Source organism: Ctenopharyngodon idella, chromosome 22 (assembly GCF_019924925.1).
Source record: "Ctenopharyngodon idella isolate HZGC_01 chromosome 22, HZGC01, whole genome shotgun sequence".
Classification (NCBI taxonomy): domain Eukaryota; kingdom Metazoa; phylum Chordata; class Actinopteri; order Cypriniformes; family Xenocyprididae; genus Ctenopharyngodon; species Ctenopharyngodon idella.
The window spans coordinates 19,899,166-19,919,526 of record NC_067241.1 but is presented as its reverse complement, the minus strand read 5'-3'; the positions used below and the strand labels follow the sequence as shown (position 1 = coordinate 19,919,526).

Sequence of the window (20,361 nt, the reverse complement as noted above, 5' to 3'; positions counted from 1 at the left end):
ACCATATTGCGCGTTGCACTTTCTCCCATTCAAAACAATAAGAGTGACGCGTCTTGTTATTCTATAGTCTTTGGTGTGTATTTATTTTATGTTAAATGGGCAGTGTGGAATTTTATATAAAGTCTATAAATATTTACATATTGATTTTCTAACGATCTCAATCAAGTCTGTAATGGAATTCAAAACTGTTTTTGATATTTTCCAATCCAATATGCAATGTGATAAAATAAGGCACTTATTGTAAATACAGCAAACACTGACAACTTTTCAGATAATCAAATATATTCAAATACAAAATATTTACAAATATCACAACTGGTTAAAAAAGTAATGACAAACAAAATTAAAAGGCATAGTAATTACAGTCTATGTTACTATCAAATACTAGTACCAAAAGGCGTATTGGCAGACAACTTGATAAGGTTAATAAATTACATTGCAACCAGAGGGTTAAAAATGAATCAAGATCATTTTGAATAATGGCAATCTTAACTCTCTGTATTCAGAAAATAAGAACTATTCTAAAATGCGCTTTTATGTGTAAATATTTGAGACATTTGACTGAAAATGTAAACAAGTTTTTCACTGTACCCAAATCAGAATGTACAATCAAACATAAAATGAATAGGATGTATACAATACAAATAACTGCCTGATGACTCCCAACGTAGATACTTAAGGTTGAGTGACCAGATGATGTCATCTGCCAATTCTTTTCCTAAGTGTAGAAATTGCAACCACTGTTAAAATCATAAAAACACACAAAATACTGTAAACCTCACAGACAGTATTTAGGCCACGCTCACAATTTGTTTTAAAAATCCTATTAAACCAGACTTATGTCTGGGTCTTCTCAACTCCAGAACTGGCCAATGCCATTATCTTATCTTCGGATCCTGGAGAGAAAAGATAAATTTGATTATTAAAGAGGTATTTATTAAGCATAAGTTGCTTCAATAGTAATAGCTGGTTGATTCTCATCTTACCCAGGTTCGCAGTCACTTTCTCAAAGTGGCTCAGAGTGGCACTAGCATTTGCAGCAAGAAACGCTTCATCCTCGGTTGTCAGCTGCGCATTCAAACAAGTCACAGATATAAGAAATGGTTTAACACGACAGTCTTGAAATAGATTCATGTCTGCAGGAAAGCATTTGTGTGTCAATAATAACCCTCTCACCTTCTCGCCAAGTTTTCTCAGAGCCGTGAGGATCTCCACTTTCTGTTGAGTGTATACATCTCGAGGGAGCTTTCCAACCATCACATCACGGTCCATCTGAATTCATACAGTATCACATCAACATATTAACACAAGTCTTTGTATAGGTATTTAAATGTTTGAAAATGTCAGTATTAAAAATGTTAATCACCTCAGCCAGTCTCGTTCTCAGTTGCCCTGGCTGCTTTTTAGCAAACAGCCGGATAACTTCAGGGGTCTTGAATGCTTGACTGATGGCAGCTTGGATCGCCTGATTAATGTCACAGTATAATTATTAGGTTGACAGCCTTTTTGTTTATTTTATGTTAAATTAATAGTGTGTAATTTCATAAATATTTACATATGATCTAAGCATACATAATTATTTATACTAGTAGTCAATTCTTTTTAAGATACACACGGGTCAATGATGTGACGGGTCTTTTTTTTTTTTGTCCAAAGGCCTTAATAATAATAAAAAACAATGATATGACATCCAAACTAGATCTCTTTTATTGAATCCAAAAGGTTTAAATTATATTTTGCAACATATAAAGGTATCTTAAAGATTTTGAAGTGTCAAAAGGTCATTCGGTTTAACCGTCCAAAGGCCAGTACAGCCAATTCATTTGTGATTAAAATATCTTAAAATGTAATAAATGTATATATTTTTTATTCTGGCATGATTTTATAACATCATATATCAACATAGTGCAAAATGGTATTGAAATTATGTGTAGAAGTCATTGCTTTGTTATGAGAAAGAATGTCCGGAAAAATTAATTTCATTGATGTCATTCGGAGTAACCGATTTGAAGGGATCATTTTGGATCAAGTCATGTGGTCAATATGAAGTGACAGGATGTGACATCATTCAGACACCTGCAAAGGACCACATGGTCGTGAAGCAAAGTAACTAACTGTCTTTTAACTATTTGAAAAATTGATGTTTTCACTTGCTCATACGCATGTCCCGAAACATCAGGTCATTCGGTACAACCGCTATAAAACATGGAAAATGTTGTAATATTTTAAAAACTTGTACTAAATATAAAATGTTTGATTGTCCTTTTGCTAGGTAGCCAACAAGCTAACTAGCCATCTAGCTAGATATCAGCCCGTTAGCATTGTTTGAAAATATCGTCATTTGGTATAACCAAAAGTGTCATTCGGTAAAACCGAAATTGTGGTTAAACTGAATAACTTTTTTGGTGACAAATTTTGTCCATCTTGTAAAAAATGACAAAAGCAGTGTTAATTGACCCTTCGCAAAAACCCGCCCCCCTTAGTTACTGTTGCTTTGTCCGACAAGCCATGGCGCTGTCACGCCACACAGAGTGAAAAATACATCACGGAGCAAAGAGGACACTGACAACACGTCGACAGACAAGACAGAGCAGGTTACGTATGATATGAAACAAAGTCCCAGCTTTCAAATTATGCAATTTTTTAAGAAATTCGGACAACAAAAAACATTTTTAATGTGTCATGACAGATTGCTGTAGCGCCTCAGCTCAAGCGGCTCGTGAACCAATCATCTCTTCCTACTAGTTAATTTATAGCATCAAATAAACATGAATGAACATCAGAAGGAATGTTGTTTCAAACGCAGAAAGATGTTTTTTTCAAGTTCAAGTCCACCGAGGTTATTATGATTGGTTAGATCGCTTGTCAATCAAACTCCTGGCGAAGGGTCAATTGATTATAATTGATCTCATTGTTAACACTTAATAAAACTTCAAAATTAATTATATCTCCATCATGGTTTTTTTTACACTTTTAAAAACCTTATTCATCAATGACCCACACATATATTCATACATTTTAAATGCTTGAATTCGATCAATGTTAATACAATAAAATCTAATTTCTTACCAGTTGCATACATAATTAATTATACTAGTACTCAGTATAATGTCTTTTTACAGTAATAAAAAATACTTTTAAATTGTACCTTTTTAGCTATAAACACACACACATTCATATATTAAAATATACAGTAAGTTAATACAATAAAATCTAATTTCTTACCAGTTGCATTCCCCCCAATTCATCAACTAGTGTCATATTCCCAGACATCAACTTCTTCAATGACTCATTGAACTCGCTCAACTGTTCTAGTGTCTCTTTTTTGGTTTCTTCGTATTCCTCCTCTTCAAGCTCTTCTCTGTAATAAAAAAAATGATAAATTTCTTGTATTTTTCTGTGTAAGAAACTGAATCTGCTATAGAGTACTGGTGGGATGTCATTACCTGCACTCCTCTAAATCCTGGAGCTGTTGCATTAACCGGTCCAACTGTTCTTCCATGTTTTGTCTCAGCTTGCTTGTTTCTGATTTCCCCCGAGACGCCATTCTTTATCTTTTTTTAAATAAATAAAAGGCAGATATCACATTTTCAGCACCATCTATTAATACAGAACATGACGCCCTACTGTTAATACACATGTGAATATCACACCTGTTATGATCTGCTATCCACAGTTATTTCTGATCTGATCTGATCTGATCAGAATTAGTAAACAGTGTTGGCTGTATCAAGGTAAATATTGTTAGTTAAGCTCTAGTATCACATTCATGAAATATATCACATTCTTCTGTCACCCTGCTTTATTCTCTCTCCCTGCGCAGTTAGCTTAGCTTGCGCTTATTTATATAAACAAACAAATGTACAAACTGTAGAGTCCTAAACGGCGTGGTTTCACATTAATAAAGTAGTAATTCTCACCCGTACTTTTTCTCCAATAAAACTCCTACTGATAAAGACGAAATTACAATATGATTTAAGTTCCTAAGTCCAGTTGCTAAGGTGTGGTTTGCTAGCACTTTATCTTAGCCGATGTTTTTTCTGCGTAAACGCTGCGCAGAGTTGATTATCATGACTACGAACTCATAGGCATAGCATTATTTAGAGAAAACTGCTTGACATCACTAACCAGTCTATGACTCAGTAGGCGAAAATATTATTATTTTTTACAATAATAAGCATCAGAACTGTCATAAAAGTGGAGTGCAACCTTCCTTAGCAAGTATGACTGAGCTCTCGCAGTTTACAGGTTTGTGGGTTTGTAATTCAGCCGCAGCAGAATTGTTCATATGCTTCTAATGATTTAAAGGGTCTGAACTCTTGCATTGTGTAGGCACTGATACCATATAAACCAGGTAATTGACGATGTCAGGGTATGTGACAGGTGTTGGTGCTTCTGGGTTTTTCGCAGGTCGCACGAGTCGATGCTTTTAATGTCAAGCATTTTCTCTAAATGACGCTGCTTTGGCGGTGTTATTTAGTCTCTCCCGATAGAAACCCTTTTCATTTCACTTTCTCCTTCTCCAAGTATTCCCAAAAATTATTTATTAAATTAATCTGCTCTTTATCACGGGCTCGCTGAAGAAGTTTACCATAGCAACGCATAGCGTATCCTGCTAATATGGCGGCGCCTTCCCGAAATGCAACGTGACTCCTCGTTCTCTATTGCGCATGTCTACACGCGCATTTGTCCCACACTACTGTTTCAGTCACAACAAGGAAGCTAGCACGAGTCTAGTGTGTTGAATTGGTAAGAAATAAACAATATGATTACGCATATTTGTGGAATGGTGGTTTATTGTATAGAGTATCATTCTTAAATCCTAAGCTTTTTTAATGTTTCCTCTTTCCTTGTTCCCTGGTGTTTATAAATTACTATAGCAATAATGGTACATCTTACTACCTACACATTTGAAACATTACTCCAGTCTTCAGTGTCACATGATCCTTCAGAAATCACTCTAATATGCTGATTTATTATCAATGTTGGAAACAGTTGTGCTGCTTAATATTATTTTATAACCTGTGATACTTTTTCAGGATTCTTTGGTGAATAAAAAGTTAAAAAAATATCAGCATTTATTTAAAATAGAAATCTTTTGTAACAATATACACTACTGTTCAAAAGATTGGGGTCAGTAATTTTTTTTCTTTCTTTTTTTTTGAAAGAAATTAATACTTTTATTCAGGTCAGATGTGTTAAATTGATAAAAAAAAGTGATAGTAAAGATTTATATTGTTAGAAAAGATTTATATTTTGAATAAATGCTGTTCTTTTTAACCTTTTATTCATCAATGAATCCTGAAAAAAGTATCACAGGTTCCAAAAAAATATTAAGCAACACAACTATTCAACATTGATAATAACTGAGTATCAAATCAGCATATTAGAATGATTTCTGAAGGATCATGTGACACTGAAGACTGGAGTAATGATGCTGAAAATTCAGCTTTGCATCACAGAAATAAATTATATTTTAAAGTATATTAAAATAGAAAACCATAATTTTAAATTGTAATAATATTTCACAATATTAGTGTTTTTTCTGTATTTATTATGAAATAAATACAGCCTTAATGAGCATAAGAGACTTCGTTCCAAAACATTAAAAATAGTAATGTTTCCAAACTTTTGACGGGTAGTGTATATAAATTCTAAATAATATAACAAATTTTGTTATATTAATATATAATTAAGATTTTATATACAAAAATATATATGATATATATAATATATTGTCAGATATAGAACATTGTCTTATTTCAGAATATATTTATATCTGCAGTGGATTTCTTTTTTCTGGAGACAGCGTCCTCTATATAATCAATGACATCACACGAGAAAACAAAACTGGTGCTGCTGGCATGCGGGTCCTTCAACCCCATCACAAACATGCACCTGCGGATGTTCGAACTGGCTCGGGATCACCTTGAAGACACTGGTACATTTTAAATAAAAAAATGTATTAATGTGAATATATATTATTCATAAAATTCATTGCATTTTTTTTGTGATAAACTTTATACATATTTAGCATACATCTTCATATTTTTGTATTTCTTTGTTGACTCAGGAAGATACAGAGTGGTGAAAGGCATAATCTCTCCAGTTGGAGACAGCTATAAAAAGAAAGGTTTGATTGAAGCCTGTCATCGGTTAGAGATGGCTAGACTGGCCACGGAGAACTCTGATTGGATCACTGTGAATGACTGGGAGTGTCAGCAGTCGGAGTGGGTGGAGACAGCCAGAGTGGTTCGGTGGGAATATCTTAAAATCACTTGCTTTCAGAGAGCATTTCATTTTGGTTGAAGTAAAAGATAAATCTGGCACACCCTTTCTGCTTTGCACCTATTGTAGTGCTTTTTATCTTTGCATGTGTTCCATGACACATCTAATAATGTCATCTTGTGTGGTTGGACGTCATATTTGATGTGCTGCTACGTCAAAATGATCAAAGCTTCATGCAAAATTGACATTAAATCAAATCTTTTTTAGGCACCATCATGCAGAACTCATTTCCAGCGAGAACAACAGTGATGATGTGGACACAGTGAGGTGTGGGAAGAGGAGAAAGCTGAAGGAAAATAAAAACATCTGCCAGAGTTCTTCTTATATTAACACACAAGCAGGTATGGAAAATAATCCTTCATAGGATAAATGTTCCTACTGCTCAGTGCACTTAAGAGGGTGTTTACCTTAGAATGTCACCCTGTCACAAAACCTGACAACAGGCAATAAAAACGGCTGATGTGCCCTCAGGACTGTAGAGAAACAGGGTACAGCGAGTTATATTTATGAGTGTTTACACTATTCAACACAATCTGCATCTCTCATCAGTGTCCGACAGCATTCTTCTCCAAGTAGAACACTTTGAACAAATGTAAAGGTGTAGTAAGTGAGAAATGAAGCAACTAATGAAGAGAAACGCTTGTCGAGAACAGATCAATGTTTCCTACTGGATTTTAGTTTTATTGTGGGCACTGATTTTCACAGCAATAACTGGTCGGAACTGAAATAAACAATAATTTAATTTTTGTAACGCAATTTATTAGGGCTGCACGATTAACCAATATTAAATTCGAAATCGTGGCTTAGTGTGATTATGAAATTGCACATGCTGTGATTTTTAATAAAATAAATATATGCGCAGCGTGTTTTATTGTGAAGCGCAGCACTGTGATCAGAGCGGATCGATCGGTTTGCAGTAAATGCTGCTCCATCTCTGCAAGTGCTGTGAGATTGAGTCACTTATAATGGGCATTTGAAAAAGCAACACGCCGAACATCTTTCCAATGAGGAGCGTTTATAAACCTGTTGTCCAACAAAATAGAACATTTAATGACATGTTTTTACTCCAAACTTAGTTACTGAAATAACTTCCGGTAACACTTTACTTGAAGGGGTGTGCATAAGACTGACATGACCCCTTCATAATAATATAAAGGAGGTTTTATGCATGTTTATGACAACTGTTATTAAATTTCATTTGCTCAATTATGTCAGTTTTAATGCAAAGATGACATTGTTTGAGATGTATGTGTAATGACAACTTGACATAAACCAATACATCATAACCTGTCAGTGTCTTTGTCATGAAAACTTGACATTACCAAGACAACATAACCTGTCATAAACATGACATAGCAGATTAATTATCAAACTTAAGAAACTACTTTATGGGTTAACATTACATTACATTATATTGGTAACACTTTAGTATATGGAACACATATAAACTATTAACTATGACTTTTCCATCAATAAACTCCTAATTTACTGCTTATTAATAGTTAATTTTTAACTTTAGGTATTGGGCAGGATTAAGAATGTAGAATAAGGTCATGCAGAATACAGCATTAATATGTGCTTAATAATTACCAATAAATAGCCAATATTTTATTAATATGCATGCTAATAGTAATAAGCAACTAGTTAAAAGACCCTAAAATAAAGTGTTACCATTATTTTATAACAGTGTCATCTTTTTTTAAGAAATTTGATATTGTCTATTATCTGACCTTCTGTTGGAGGAAACTTAAAAAAAAAAAAAAAACATTATTAAATAAAAACTATTCATGACGCTGTTATAAAATTAGTTGACAGAGTATTAACACTTAATGACATTTTAATGACAAATTCAATTTGTACCACTGTAGTTGAGGTCAAGAAAAATATTCATGACACTATTATAATGGCCTCATGATAGCCAATGTCCAAACCAACCACATGACAGTGTAATGTAATGTTAATTTATAAAGCTAAATAATGTCAAGTTGTCATGACAAAGACACTGACAGGTTATGATGTATTAGTTCATGTCAAGTTGTCATAACGCAGACATCTCAAACAATGTCATCTTTGCATTAAAAATGACATAATTGAGCGAATGACATTTAATGACAGTTGTCATAAACATGCATAAAACCTCCTTCATATTCATGATATGTGATTATGAAGGGATCATGTCAGTCTTACGCACACCCCTTCAAGTAAAGTGTTACCCAGTGAGAAAGTCTATGTTGCTTAGCATTGCATTATTCTTATAAAAATACCTGAGGTGGCTTGAAGAACAGATAAAATGTCGTAATTGTATGTTTATTGTCTTCATTTTTCATCAGTCAAAATGTTACGTTACGTTATCTCTGCATGGCTGCATCCAAAATCGCATGCTCTCTTGAGTAGGTACTTATTTTGAATGAGTAACTACTTCACGACTGCTAAAAAAGTATGTTCTATGTAGTGTGTGTGTGTGTGTGTGTATGAATGTAATCCGGATGTACTACACTGCGTTGCTTTAGTGCCATTCACAAATCCTCTCCCTCGTGGCCTCATGGGATAGTAGTGTCCATCGTATGTGCACTTCAGCATCTCGCCAGAAGTAGTTGGTCATCCGGCTACTTTTTGCCTTCTCTTTAGTACTGTGAATTTGGACATCTTTTGTCACATACTATTTTTCACCTACTATATAGTAGGGAAGTATGCAATTTTGGATGCAGCACATGACTTTGTCCATATACTGTAAGGGATTTCCTGGAACGTCATAAGCTTTATGACTTCTATGAGTCTCATTTGTCGACTTTCTGTGCGAGGGCGCCCTCTGGCTACGAGTACGAGACATATTTACATTATTTGTGTGTATTCACTAATGCTCACAACACCCTATTTTGGGTAAAAATAGTAAAAATAATTCTTCTCTTTAAAGAAATTTGAAGTAAACATGCAAATCCAAATTTATTTTTATCATATGTTTTAATAAAACTCTAGACCTTTCTAATGATTTATAGTTATATGCCCCCTGTATGTAAACAGGTCACCCAGCAGTTTTATGTGAAATAAAAGTTTTCTGTAAAATATAATGATAATAATAATTATCAGATTATATTTATTCTTAAATACTATGTTGTGTATTTTATAGTGAAAGTGTTATTACAATAGTAATATTTCTTATTTTGTAATAATAATCATAATAATTATTATTAGTCATAGGCCTATTGATATATAAAACAATTTTTTTGACCAAATTGTGCAATCCTGCAAACAAGCACAACAAACCTTGTGTTCTTTATAATTTTTTTGTTTTAAAAATCGCATTTTAAATCGCAATCGCAATTTTAACCAGAAAAATCGCAATTACATTTTTCCCCCAAATCGTGCAGCCCTACAATTTTGTGTTTTTTTTTTTATTAAAATATTAAAATACAGAGTAACAATATTATTTATTATATATATTTAAAATATTACAATATTGTAATATAAATATTACATAGATTTTTTTATGGTTTTCTCTTAAGGCTGCATTTATTTGATAAAAAATACAGTAAAACAGTAATATTGTGAGATATTATTACAATTGAATTTCATTTTAATTGTTTATTCTGTTTTAATATGGCAAATCTGAATTTTCAGCTTTATTATTATCATTGAAAACAGTTAATATCTGCTTATATTCCCAAACTTTGGAACTGTGGTGTAACTTTTTTTTAAATATAAGCTAAATATACAGTAATTTATTTTGCTGTGGCTTCATGTTTTAACCATACCATAATTAACATATTGCATTGGATTGCCCATGTGGCTTTGAAAAGGAGCACATATTTCAAATAAATCTTGACTTTCAAGATCTGTTATTAAAGCAGTCAAAATCACTAATATGATATGTATTATTGTCATAAATGTATATTTTAGACACCCCTCATCTGAAGCTGCTGTGTGGTGCTGATGTGCTGGAGTCATTTGGTGTCCCGAACCTTTGGAAGCCAGAGGACATTGAGGAGATAGTGGGACAGTACGGTGTGGTGTGCATCACAAGATGTGGCAGTGATGCTGAGAAGTTTATCAATCAGTCTGATGTGCTGTACAAACACCGTAAGAACATTCATGTGGTTCGAGAATGGGTGACCAATGAGATCTCAGCTACCCACGTGCGCCGTGCCCTGCGCAGAGGACAGAGCGTGCGCTACCTGCTGCCCGACCCTGTGGTTCGCTATATTCAGGATCACAGTCTGTATAGCTCTGAGAGCGAGCAGAAGAATGCTGATGTCATCCTCGCCCCTCTTCAGAAATACACCAGCACTAACTAGACTGATGTTCTGTTTGATGAAAGGCTAGTCTGTCACCCATAAAGCTTGAATGACACTTGATTCATAAAGCATTTTGCTTCCTTGAACACATTTGGCTGTAATGAGCAATTTGAATGGATATTAAACATATTGATGTTTAATATCCATTGGTGTAGATATATGGGTAAAAATTCAACAATTTGAACATGGAGCACATTATATCTATGGGATTGAACCATATTATAGGGCCTTTAAAATGAAGATTACAAAAGAAAAGTTTATTAAGAATGAGAATATAGACGGATATTGAGATATCTTTAATACTTTTAGAATTACAGGCACACGAACTTTGGAAAAATACTATTTATGGCACTCAAGACAGGAATGTTCAATTGTGCTGATAGAAAAAAACGAGATACATTTCTAGTTTCAACATTGTTCTTCAGAAAAATGTGCGACCTTTGAAAATGTGTACCAATTTACTCATGGAGGCGCATTGAGATCCCTATCTCTGGAAATTAACCATATTGGTTTGGGCTTTAAAAATTAAGAAAAGAAAAGTTTGTTAACAAAATTAGAATCTAAAAGGATATTAAGACATCTGTAATATGAGTTACAGAAATGCAAACTTTGGGTGAAAAACACAAGAAGTGCTTTTTGCCATTTTTGAACTGTTGGCATATAATGCAACAAAGACTGCTAACCTCAACAGATTTAACTAACAACAGGCCTACTAATTTTACCCCCTGTAATCTGACTCCAAATCTCAGGTGAAAATTGTAATTCTGACCCCCTCTACAAAATATTGGATTACTTAGTACATACACATCCATTGCATTTAATATTTTGGCTTTCTTCTTTATGTTTGTCTTTCTTCAGAAAAAAAAGAAAGAAAATCAAAAATTTGAGCAAGGAAAGTTTCTGAAATTTGGTTGATTTTGACACGAAATTACCCATATGTGTTTATGTCTGAGAACCTTTTATACATCTTTTATACACATACTTGAATGATACTGAAATGACATACACTGTACAGTACAAATATTTTGAGTGTCTCTTATTCTGTCCCTTATTTTCCTATAAAGAACCACAATTGCCCCTTATTTTCCTTTCCAGAAGTTGGCAACCCTAATGATATGCCACATTTGCTGTGACATTTATTTGATAAGTGAGAACATTTTCCTAAGCATTTAAACATCAGATATTTTTTATCAAACTGCTGAGATCTTGACATGTAAACAGCAGTCTGACAGTGAAGTGCTCTTGCTGGCTCTTTTGTAGAATGATTTTAATCTGAAGACATTTTTAGATCAGTGCTAATATATGAAAACCCTATTTTAAACCACACATATACTGCAGAAAGGTCGGGATTCCAAGCAATAACGTCAGAAATTCCTTTTAGTTGAATTTTGTTTAGTTTGTTTTCTGTGAAGGTCAAATATACCATCATCTCCATTCACCCTCAGGCACTTGTCCTCGTGACCTGGCAAGATTTAGAAACAGTAAACATAAAAAAGGCTTTCCCTGAGTTTCCCCTACTCACAAAATCAGTGGGTCTTTCACTGATTGTGTCTGTCACCTTGAGTGATTACATTTGCATATAATAAAAACATCTTAGCAGGTGTAACATTCACTTTCAAGTCACATTTTACACCTTGAAGTTTTATTTATTGTGATCAGATTTGTTTAATCAATCGTGTATTTTAAATGAGGTCTAAAATGATCATGCACTAACTTTATTTTATCCACATAATGCCGCTTGATTCAATCTTAATTATCACCTATTCATCATCACATGCTCAAAATATTAAGTTTCGGCCTCTATATTTATCGTCTTCCTTTATGAAATTCAGAGTAACTTGACGTGCGTAATTGTTGTTTTGTTTTGTGGCGCTCATGTGATTATGTGTCGTATGAGGATCATTTGACCGTAGTGGGAATTTTTTTTTTTGTCACTAAGAATTTTTCCACTAGATACAAGGAAGACAATGCAAGCAAGAGTAAAGTTGACTGCATGTGAACATCTGATAAAAGTTCGACATTAAGGACTTTTAATGCCATTTTCAATCATATGTCAAGCGTTGCATTTTATATAGCCTAACTAACTTAGCGTCTGAACAGGTAATATTTTAATCACGAGTGTGTTTTAGCAAACTATTAGCACACAACTACCGGCCAGACAAGTTTTTCTTTACGCAACGGATGAGGCAAAGCCTGAGCAAGAATCAAAGACATTCACGTTAGAAAACGAAGGACCGCCCACTCAGCTCATGAACACATATAAAGAGTTGGGAATCTCTCATACCTTGCACCTTCATTTCTACTAGGATAGTTTGCAGACGGTTAACAAAATGCCTGTAAGCCTCTGTGGTACATGGGACATGGTCAGCAATGTCAACTTTGAGGGGTACATGATTGCATTAGGTAAGATTGCATTCTTTTTCCTCTTAAAAGTATGATTGCTGTCTGTTCTTTGAATTGAAATTGCATCAGTTTTTCCATAACAATTATTATATTATAGAGTGTGTAAAGCATTCCCATTTGTTTTTAATGTACACTACTATTCAAAAGTTTAGAAACATTACTAATGTTTTCAAAAGAAGTCTCTTCTACTCATCAAGCCTGCATTTATTTGATCAAAAAATACAGAAAAAAAACAGTAATATTGTAAAATATTATTACAATTTAAAATAATGGTTTTCTATTTTAATATACTTTAAAATATAATTTATGTCTGTTACTCCAGTCTTCAGTGTCACATGATCCTTCAGAAATCATTCTAATATGCTGATTTATTACAAATGTTGTGTTGCTTAATATTTTTTTTATAACGTGATACTTTTTTTCAGGATTCTTTGAGAAATAAAAAGTTAAAAATGAGCAGCATTTATTTAAATTAAATCTTTTGTAACAATATACACTACTGTTCAAAAGTTTGGGGTCAGTATTTTTTTTTTTTTTTTTTTTTTGGAAGAAATTAATACTTTTATTCAGCACGGATGTGTTAAATTGATAAAAAGTAAAGATTTATATTGTTAGAAAAGATTTATATTTTGAATAAATGCTGTTCTTTTTAACCTTTTATTCATCAATGAATCCTGAAAAAAGTATCACAGGTTCCAAAAAAATATTAAGCAGCACAACTGTTTCCAACATTGATAATAACTGAGTATCAAATCAGCATATTAGAATGATTTCTGAAGGATCATGTGACACTGAAGACTGGAGTAATGATGCTGAAAATTCAGCTTTGCATCACAGAAATAAATTATATTTTAAAGTATATTAAAATAGAAAACCATAATTTTAAATTGTAATAATATTTCACAATATTATTGTTTTTTCTGTATTTATTATGAAATAAATGCAGGCTTGATGAGCATAAGAGACTTTGTTCAAAAACATTAAAAATAGTAATGTTTGCAAACTTTTGACCGGTAGCATATATCAGGACTAAAAGATCCTAAACTTTGTCTTCTCACAGGGATCGGCCTGTACACCCGTAAGATCGCCCTTAAGCTAAAACATCGTAAAGTAATCGAGCAGGTGGGGGATCAATATGTTGTCAAGACTATCAGCACTTTCAAAAACTACACATTCTCCTTCAGAGCTAATGAGGAGTTTCAAGAGTTCACCAAGGGACTGGATGACAGACACTGCAAGGTATTACAAAGTTTTATTATTATATTAAAACACATATCTATCTATCTATCTATCTATCTATCGTTACACTTTATTTTAAGGTGTCCTTGTTACAGAGTAATTACACAAATAAGTACATTAATTAACAACATGTACTTACTATATTGTAATTATTACATCATCTGAACAACGACATCCCACTTTCATAACCTTTAGGCTGTTTGAATACAAATATTTGCTCAGAACACAATATGGGAGATAACTTAATGCACCGTTTGAAGATTAAACATATATCTATTTGTCTAGTCTCTGGTGACCTGGGAGGGGAACAGGTTGGTGTGCATTCAAAAGGGTGAGAAGAAGAACAGAGGTTGGGCACACTGGATCGAGGATGACAAACTTCATTTGGTAAGTGTGAAATGAAGCATCTTACATTATAAACATCTGTAATAAACATTTCATTCATTAACCCTGTAATAATCACACCTCTCATTCTTTTACAGGAGTTGCACTGTGAAGATCAAGTCTGCAAGCAAGTTTTCAAACGGGTTGTGTGAGGCCCTGCTGTGGCGTTTACTACTCGAAAAGGTGTAATGATGTAAACTGAGTTGTTTACACTTCTGTTTCAGAGGAATATGAGGCAAGAACATGAACCAAGAGTTTCAACTTGTGCCTCAAAACCTGACTAATCATTTACAAGCAGTAGGAGGCTTGCAGACTGAGTCAGAATGTCTGGGAGCATGATTCATAGTGCCACTAGAGGGCGCAATAGGACCATGAACACACAGAACTCGGGTCAACAGCAGTTTAGCCCCTGGAGACGCTCACTGCGTGTTGTCAATAGTTGTGCCACCATTGCCTAATCATGTTTACATGTGATGAGAGCGTCAAGAGACGCATTCACAACCATTTAGCAATGTGTAATGTACTTCTGTTTTTCTGCAAGCCAGAATTATTATTATTATTATTATTTTACCAGAATATGGCTAGTCAAGGACCATTCTTCATTTTGAATACATTTTTAAAAACGTTTTGTAAAACTGATTTAGTTTAAATTTTTTTTTTTATATAAGCTTGTTAAGCTTTATTTTATTTTTTTTGTTTATGTATGTTTTATATACACACTTTGTTAATTCTATTACTTGAATTCAACACCTTGTTCAACTCTGTTACTTGAAAGTCACTTATTGTGCAATAAAATTTGGAACAAGCTATAATGTACTTTGTGTTATTTTGTAATGCTAGGTTGTAATGTCTCTATCATGAGAAATTGCAATCAACAACAACAACAACAAATAATAATAGTCATCAATTAAATCAACTGAAAATGTTCAATAATACTTGAAACAAATTATAATTGGCACTTTGTGTGCACAATGCTGATTTGTAATCTTCCTTGTTTATGTCGTCTTTATCTTGGGGATGATCAGCCAACAAATTAATTAGAATTATGATAAACTTTCAATCATCTTTAAAAAGTCCAAATGATGCAATATATAGGCTAATATAGCCTATATTTATTTATTATCTGTTCACATGTGAACAGAATTGCTGTCATGAATAATAATCCTTTTAAGATATATAATAGCTATATGCGTTTCCATAGTTTTAACCCAATTACACTTGGTTCTGAAGAAAACAACTCTCTTGAGGTCGCCTCAGCAGTGAAATCAGTTTCCTCAACTGCCGCAGCCTGGAATGTGTCGATCTCACGTCACGTGACTCCAGATCCAAAATGGCCGCGTCGGTGTTTTGACGAATAATACTTTTGTGTTTGTTTCATTCTTAACAGAATCCGAAGATAACGCTTCCCGGTCGGAAAAAAACAGCCACGCGCGTTTGATGTTTTAATATAAAGATTTGAATCAGACAATCACAGCTCATCGATATTTGTTTTATGGTTCAGACTATGCACTTTTGGTGTTTATAAGGAAGCTAGCTGACTGGCTAGCAACATAATTAAGGTGAAAATTAAAAGAAAGGCAATGGAGCAGCTCAGTCCTGAAGAGGTAAGGTTATTTTCACACAGTTCAGTGTGATTCCAATCGAAACCGCTCCTGTGATGGCATGACTGTTATGTTTTTGTGTTTTATTAAAGGCTTATTGACTTGTCATTGTCACCTTTTTCAATCGCAGTAATGATGGGATAAGCTAACAGGACACCGGCTAATCAACAGCTCAGTATGTCCAGATTAAATGTATTTCGCATATAAATATGAGGCTGGATGTTGAATCATCATTTCGAGCCACTTAAGTGCCGATATAGAAGCGAAATTAAACGAGAATAAGGTTATTTCCAGTCAGCTCGCTAGCAGGTGATAAATGTAATAAACTAGGTCTGCCACAATCTTAGACAATTTGCTTTTTTCTTATTTTTTTAATTTCACAATTAAAATACCATCTTTATCGTTTTTAGTCGCTGGGGAGCTTGTAACCAGTTGACAAGTTAAAATTTCTTTTGTGAAGCTTTTCTTCACTGGAAATCCAAAATGGCTGAAAGACTGTCGTGTGAAGAAATAAAATCATTTTGTACCAGATATTTGGTCAATTGAACTTTTAAATTTAAAGTGGTGATAAAATGTGTAATTATAGAGGTTAACTTTGCCAAGGGTATGCGTTTGGTTAAATGGCATCTGGTGTAGAAACTGAAATCATGCGCAACAAGCTTTTGTCAGGCGTTAGGTCGGTATATTTATCACAGGGGCAACTGTTAAAGCTTAAAACCTTTGGTTTAACTTGAAGAAAAACCTGGTGTTTTAGGATAATTTATTATTTTAAGTGCATTTTAGCCGATAGAGCTCTTGGTTTCTGGTTTTGGATATTGCTATTTGGCATTGTTGTTATTGCTGTATGACACTGGTGTTAATTTTCAGTCATTGCTTTGTGTTTTGTTGTTCTGCTGTAAATTAAGACCAAACTCTGATCTGAAAAAAAAAAACAACTTAAACCATCCTGAGCAGGTTTGCTGATCTCCAAGTCTGGTCAGACTGGTTTTGAAGGGTTTTAGGCTCTTTTGAGCTGGGAGTAGCTTGGAGTTGGCTTAAAATAGTAGTCATTAGTTTATTCATTAAAATAGATTAAAAAGATTTATTCTCTAAAATTGTTCTCACGTTGCTAAATAATATTATTTATCATATTAATCATAATACAACCATTTTGAGTTTTAAATATTAGATGTAAACCATTCACCTTGGATCTTTTCATTTTCAAAATAAGTTGCTATATTGATTAATAATTGCATTTTATTCTGTGTTGGTTATTTTAGCTAGCACACATAAATATGAAATAGTATACAATTCAATGTGATTGCAGGCTGCAGTCATAATTGCATTATGTCTGTGAACTGAGATGCATCATCTTTTGCTGATTACCTTTTTTCAATCTTGATCCATTCAGTTATGTATTTACATCTTTGCCATTTCACTGACAGTATTCAGCCTTCAGTTTGCCTTCTCCAGCTCGAATGACTCACACCAGTGTGTAGTGATGATTCTTCACTGCTGAAAATACTGACGATGCTTTAGGACTTACTGCTGTTTGAATCAAAAGCACGTGTGTTAGAGAATTGGAAATTGTCTTTTGAAATTAGATCTATGCTTTTAAAGATATGCTCTTGTGATGTTTACCAAATAAAAGCAATCGAGGTAAACTTTTGCTCATTATTGATCTGGATTAAATTGTAATATCTCTGTCTTGTTTAGATTCGAAGAAGGCGGCTGGCCCGGTTAGCCGGAGGACAGACATCACAGCCCAGCACACCCCTCAGCACCCCTTTGACATCCCCACAGAGAGAGACTCCCCCAGGACCCTTGCCAGGGCCATCTGGGGCTTCATCGCAGCCTGTCCCACCAGCTCCATCTCACTCTCTGGGCCTAAATGCCCAAAATGTCACCCCTGCTACTTCTCCTATGGGGGCCTCTGGTAAGTGCTATGGTGACTTTATAATTCGAAAAAGACTGGATAAAGATCCATCCAAAATAGTAAGATCAGTAAGAATTAGTACTTATTCATCAAGGATGCATTAAAGATCGAAATTGACAGTAAAGGCATTTATAATGTTACAAAATATTTTTATTTCAAATAAATGCTGTTCTTTTGAATTGTCTATTATTACTGTTTTCGTGAAAAATATTAAGCAGCACAGCTGCTTTTAACATTGATAATTTGAGGGAACCAACAAGGTTATAAACTTGATAGATTTCCATTATTTTATTTTATTTTTTAATATAAAAAAAGGCCAAGCAAATTTTTTACTTTCAGATACAGCTTTTCAGTTAAGAAGAGTAAATAATGATTTTATGGCGCGTCTGACTGGATCAATAAATGCTGTTTTATACAGAATTATTCACAAGACTAGGTTCCAACTCCAAGTTCATTCTTCTCAATATTATTCATGGTAATTTTTGGGTGTTTTATAGACGCACAGTGCTTTTGAGCTGACAGATATGAGTTGTATCTGAAGCCCCTGTGTACATTCATTGTAATTAAATTTTACTGAGACTGTAATCTTGTCTTGGTATAAAATGGTGATGCATAAATGACCAATGTAATAGTATTGAGGATCTTAAGTGGCCTATTTGTAATCCTGTGTAGATGAAGCTTTAATGCTCAAGTTATTTAGCATTAGCTGTTAGTACACTAGTGATTTAATCAATGGCCTTGTTTTAAAGATTTTTTGATCAGTGTTGATATCAAGGTAAGTGATTTCTGCCCTCTGCGTCTTGCTGTGGAGAAATTGCACAGTCATGGAGGTGGCACAGCCTTGGCTAGGGTTTAACTGAGGGCACATAGACAGGCAAGCGTACCATGTTACGAGTGTTTAAGTTCCTCTTTAGTTTCATTTTTACTGTGCAAGGACCTTTGATCTCTTAGTGTCTAAGCTGTAAACCCAGACTTGTGTACATTCAGTCTGGATTATATTTCTGTATTTAGACAGAAAACATCAATGTCACATGCAAATTGAGCTCTATAGGTTTTGGATTATGCTAATGTTTCTTATTGTACCATAGATTCATTTTTGTTTGTATCACACATTATATGGTTTTTTTGCATTGCTCATTGATCTACTGTTGAGTTAAAATGTATTTCAGTTAAAGCTTTTATGTTTCCATGCTTAATTAACATAAAGCCTAGGTGGACAGAAATAGGACAGTGAATGTGTTTTGTGCTGGTGTGTGTTGTCATTGGAAACAGCTGTCTTGTGTCCACTACCACACATTATTCAGAGTTGCATGAAAAAGCTGTTCTAGCACAAGCCTGCTCTCTGTTGTATAGCTTCTTTCTGGAATGTACAGCATTGAGATGTAATCAATCATAAGACAGAAACCAGGTCCAGTGCATCTGCTGCTCCATTAATATCCTTAAAACATTCTGGTTAGGTTTGTCGTTAACCACTAACCTCAAGTATTAAATGACTGCAGTCGATTCATACCAAATCACTTGACGTACAGACTCGTTTATTTTTTTATTTTTTGATGATTTGCTGTTTTGTAAACATTACATTTCTGACAATGTCCAGCATTCAACATGTAACCAACATTAAAGGCCCGCTGAAGTGCCTTGGAACGCGCAGCATTGTTCAATGTGTTGACGTTATTTCAAATGAAACAGGAAGACAGGGTGGGGCATATCGAAAAGCTCCTCCCCCTTTTTTAAATAGCCAATAGTGTTTCATTTATATCACAGCTCTTCCAGAGCCGTTGAGCTCAGTAAAACCTCAGTTTCTTTCAATCTCTAACCATTTCTCCTCCTAAACTCCTCTATATCACTTTAAAATACAGCATTCTGTGCAGAATTTAAATGTGTCCGGTTCATTTTGTGATCTGAGCTGACTCGCGGTTATGATCCGTTCTGTGCTATCGTGTCTCTGGACCGGAGCAGACTGTGGGTGCTGCGGTGTGCGTAACGCTAGTGTGAAACCAGACTTCATTCGCCTCAATGGAAAGCATTGTCTTAATCGTTCCTTATTCGCTCTATAGTGCACTATGTGCCACTCACCAGGTAGAAAATAGTAAATCTGTGACCAAGTGACCGATTTCAGCCGCAGCTTCAGCGTCTATTTATTATGTATGGGGCGGGACGCTTTAGATTCTTGAGAGCATTTGATTGGACAGAAGATCTGATGAGAAGCTGAAGTCCACAGTGATGTCATGAAAATCCG

At 34.2% G+C, this 20,361-nt stretch overlaps 4 protein-coding genes across 12 annotated transcripts in view; 3 read left to right on the top strand and 1 right to left on the bottom strand.

Annotated features, from left to right (window-relative positions):
* Positions 1–264: 264 nt before the first annotated feature.
* lzic (leucine zipper and CTNNBIP1 domain containing) lies at positions 265–4,639 on the bottom strand. 5 transcript variants are annotated; one of them, XM_051879016.1, is made up of 8 exons: positions 3,921–4,131; positions 3,447–3,554; positions 3,226–3,361; positions 1,367–1,465; positions 1,177–1,272; positions 987–1,068; positions 807–896; positions 265–718 (listed from the first exon to the last, which is right to left on the bottom strand). In XM_051879016.1, exons 2-7 carry the CDS (start codon positions 3,545–3,547, stop codon positions 838–840), a joined length of 573 nt encoding a protein of 190 aa, XP_051734976.1. In that variant the 5' UTR covers positions 3,548–3,554; positions 3,921–4,131; the 3' UTR covers positions 265–718; positions 807–837. The 5 variants fall into 5 exon arrangements, with proteins under 5 accessions (XP_051734976.1, XP_051734978.1, XP_051734979.1 ...); XM_051879018.1 differs by adding an exon at positions 3,654–3,724 and having other exon boundaries at positions 265–896; positions 3,921–4,061; XM_051879019.1 differs by lacking the exon at positions 3,921–4,131 and adding an exon at positions 4,592–4,639 and having other exon boundaries at positions 265–896.
* nmnat1 (nicotinamide nucleotide adenylyltransferase 1) lies at positions 4,106–12,203 on the top strand. 4 transcript variants are annotated; one of them, XM_051879012.1, is made up of 5 exons: positions 4,106–4,248; positions 5,786–5,941; positions 6,074–6,257; positions 6,496–6,629; positions 10,186–12,203. In XM_051879012.1, exons 2-5 carry the CDS (start codon positions 5,827–5,829, stop codon positions 10,578–10,580), a joined length of 828 nt encoding a protein of 275 aa, XP_051734972.1. In that variant the 5' UTR covers positions 4,106–4,248; positions 5,786–5,826; the 3' UTR covers positions 10,581–12,203. The 4 variants fall into 4 exon arrangements, with proteins under 4 accessions (XP_051734972.1, XP_051734971.1, XP_051734973.1 ...); XM_051879011.1 differs by lacking the exon at positions 4,106–4,248 and adding an exon at positions 4,614–4,749; XM_051879013.1 differs by lacking the exon at positions 4,106–4,248 and adding an exon at positions 4,624–4,749 and having other exon boundaries at positions 5,806–5,941.
* A 355-nt stretch (positions 12,204–12,558) lies between these two features.
* On the top strand, positions 12,559–15,418 carry rbp7a (retinol binding protein 7a, cellular). Its single transcript, XM_051879021.1, has 4 exons — positions 12,559–12,983; positions 14,044–14,222; positions 14,508–14,609; positions 14,705–15,418. The coding sequence occupies exons 1-4, from the start codon at positions 12,911–12,913 to the stop codon at positions 14,756–14,758; spliced, it is 408 nt and encodes a 135-aa protein (XP_051734981.1). The 5' UTR covers positions 12,559–12,910; the 3' UTR covers positions 14,759–15,418.
* A 467-nt stretch (positions 15,419–15,885) lies between these two features.
* Positions 15,886–20,361, top strand: part of ube4b (ubiquitination factor E4B, UFD2 homolog (S. cerevisiae)) — a 30,043-nt gene continuing 25,567 nt past the window's right edge. The window contains exons 1-2 of one of the 2 annotated variants that reach the window (XM_051879007.1): positions 15,886–16,210; positions 17,903–18,122. In XM_051879007.1, coding sequence (XP_051734967.1) covers positions 16,187–16,210; positions 17,903–18,122 — 244 coding nt within the window. In that variant the 5' untranslated portion in view covers positions 15,886–16,186. The remainder of the gene's footprint in view (positions 16,211–17,902; positions 18,123–20,361) is intronic. The other variant, XM_051879008.1, reaches the window with a different exon arrangement.

Coding starts and splice junctions, on each gene's coding strand:
- lzic (XM_051879019.1), bottom strand. CDS start 3,547: ATGGCGTCTCGGGGGAAATCAGAAACAAGCAAGCTGAGACAAAACATG. Junction 3,362..3,446: donor CAGGATTTAGAGGAGTGCAG/GTAATGACATCC, acceptor TTTTTATTACAG/AGAAGAGCTTGAAGAGGAGG. Junction 1,273..1,366: donor TGAGAACGAGACTGGCTGAG/GTGATTAACATT, acceptor GTATGAATTCAG/ATGGACCGTGATGTGATGGT.
- nmnat1 (XM_051879012.1), top strand. CDS start 5,827: ATGACATCACACGAGAAAACAAAACTGGTGCTGCTGGCATGCGGGTCC. Junction 5,942..6,073: donor GGATCACCTTGAAGACACTG/GTACATTTTAAA, acceptor TTGTTGACTCAG/GAAGATACAGAGTGGTGAAA. Junction 6,258..6,495: donor GAGACAGCCAGAGTGGTTCG/GTGGGAATATCT, acceptor AATCTTTTTTAG/GCACCATCATGCAGAACTCA.
- rbp7a (XM_051879021.1), top strand. CDS start 12,911: ATGCCTGTAAGCCTCTGTGGTACATGGGACATGGTCAGCAATGTCAAC. Junction 14,223..14,507: donor TGGATGACAGACACTGCAAG/GTATTACAAAGT, acceptor CTATTTGTCTAG/TCTCTGGTGACCTGGGAGGG. Junction 14,610..14,704: donor AGGATGACAAACTTCATTTG/GTAAGTGTGAAA, acceptor ATTCTTTTACAG/GAGTTGCACTGTGAAGATCA.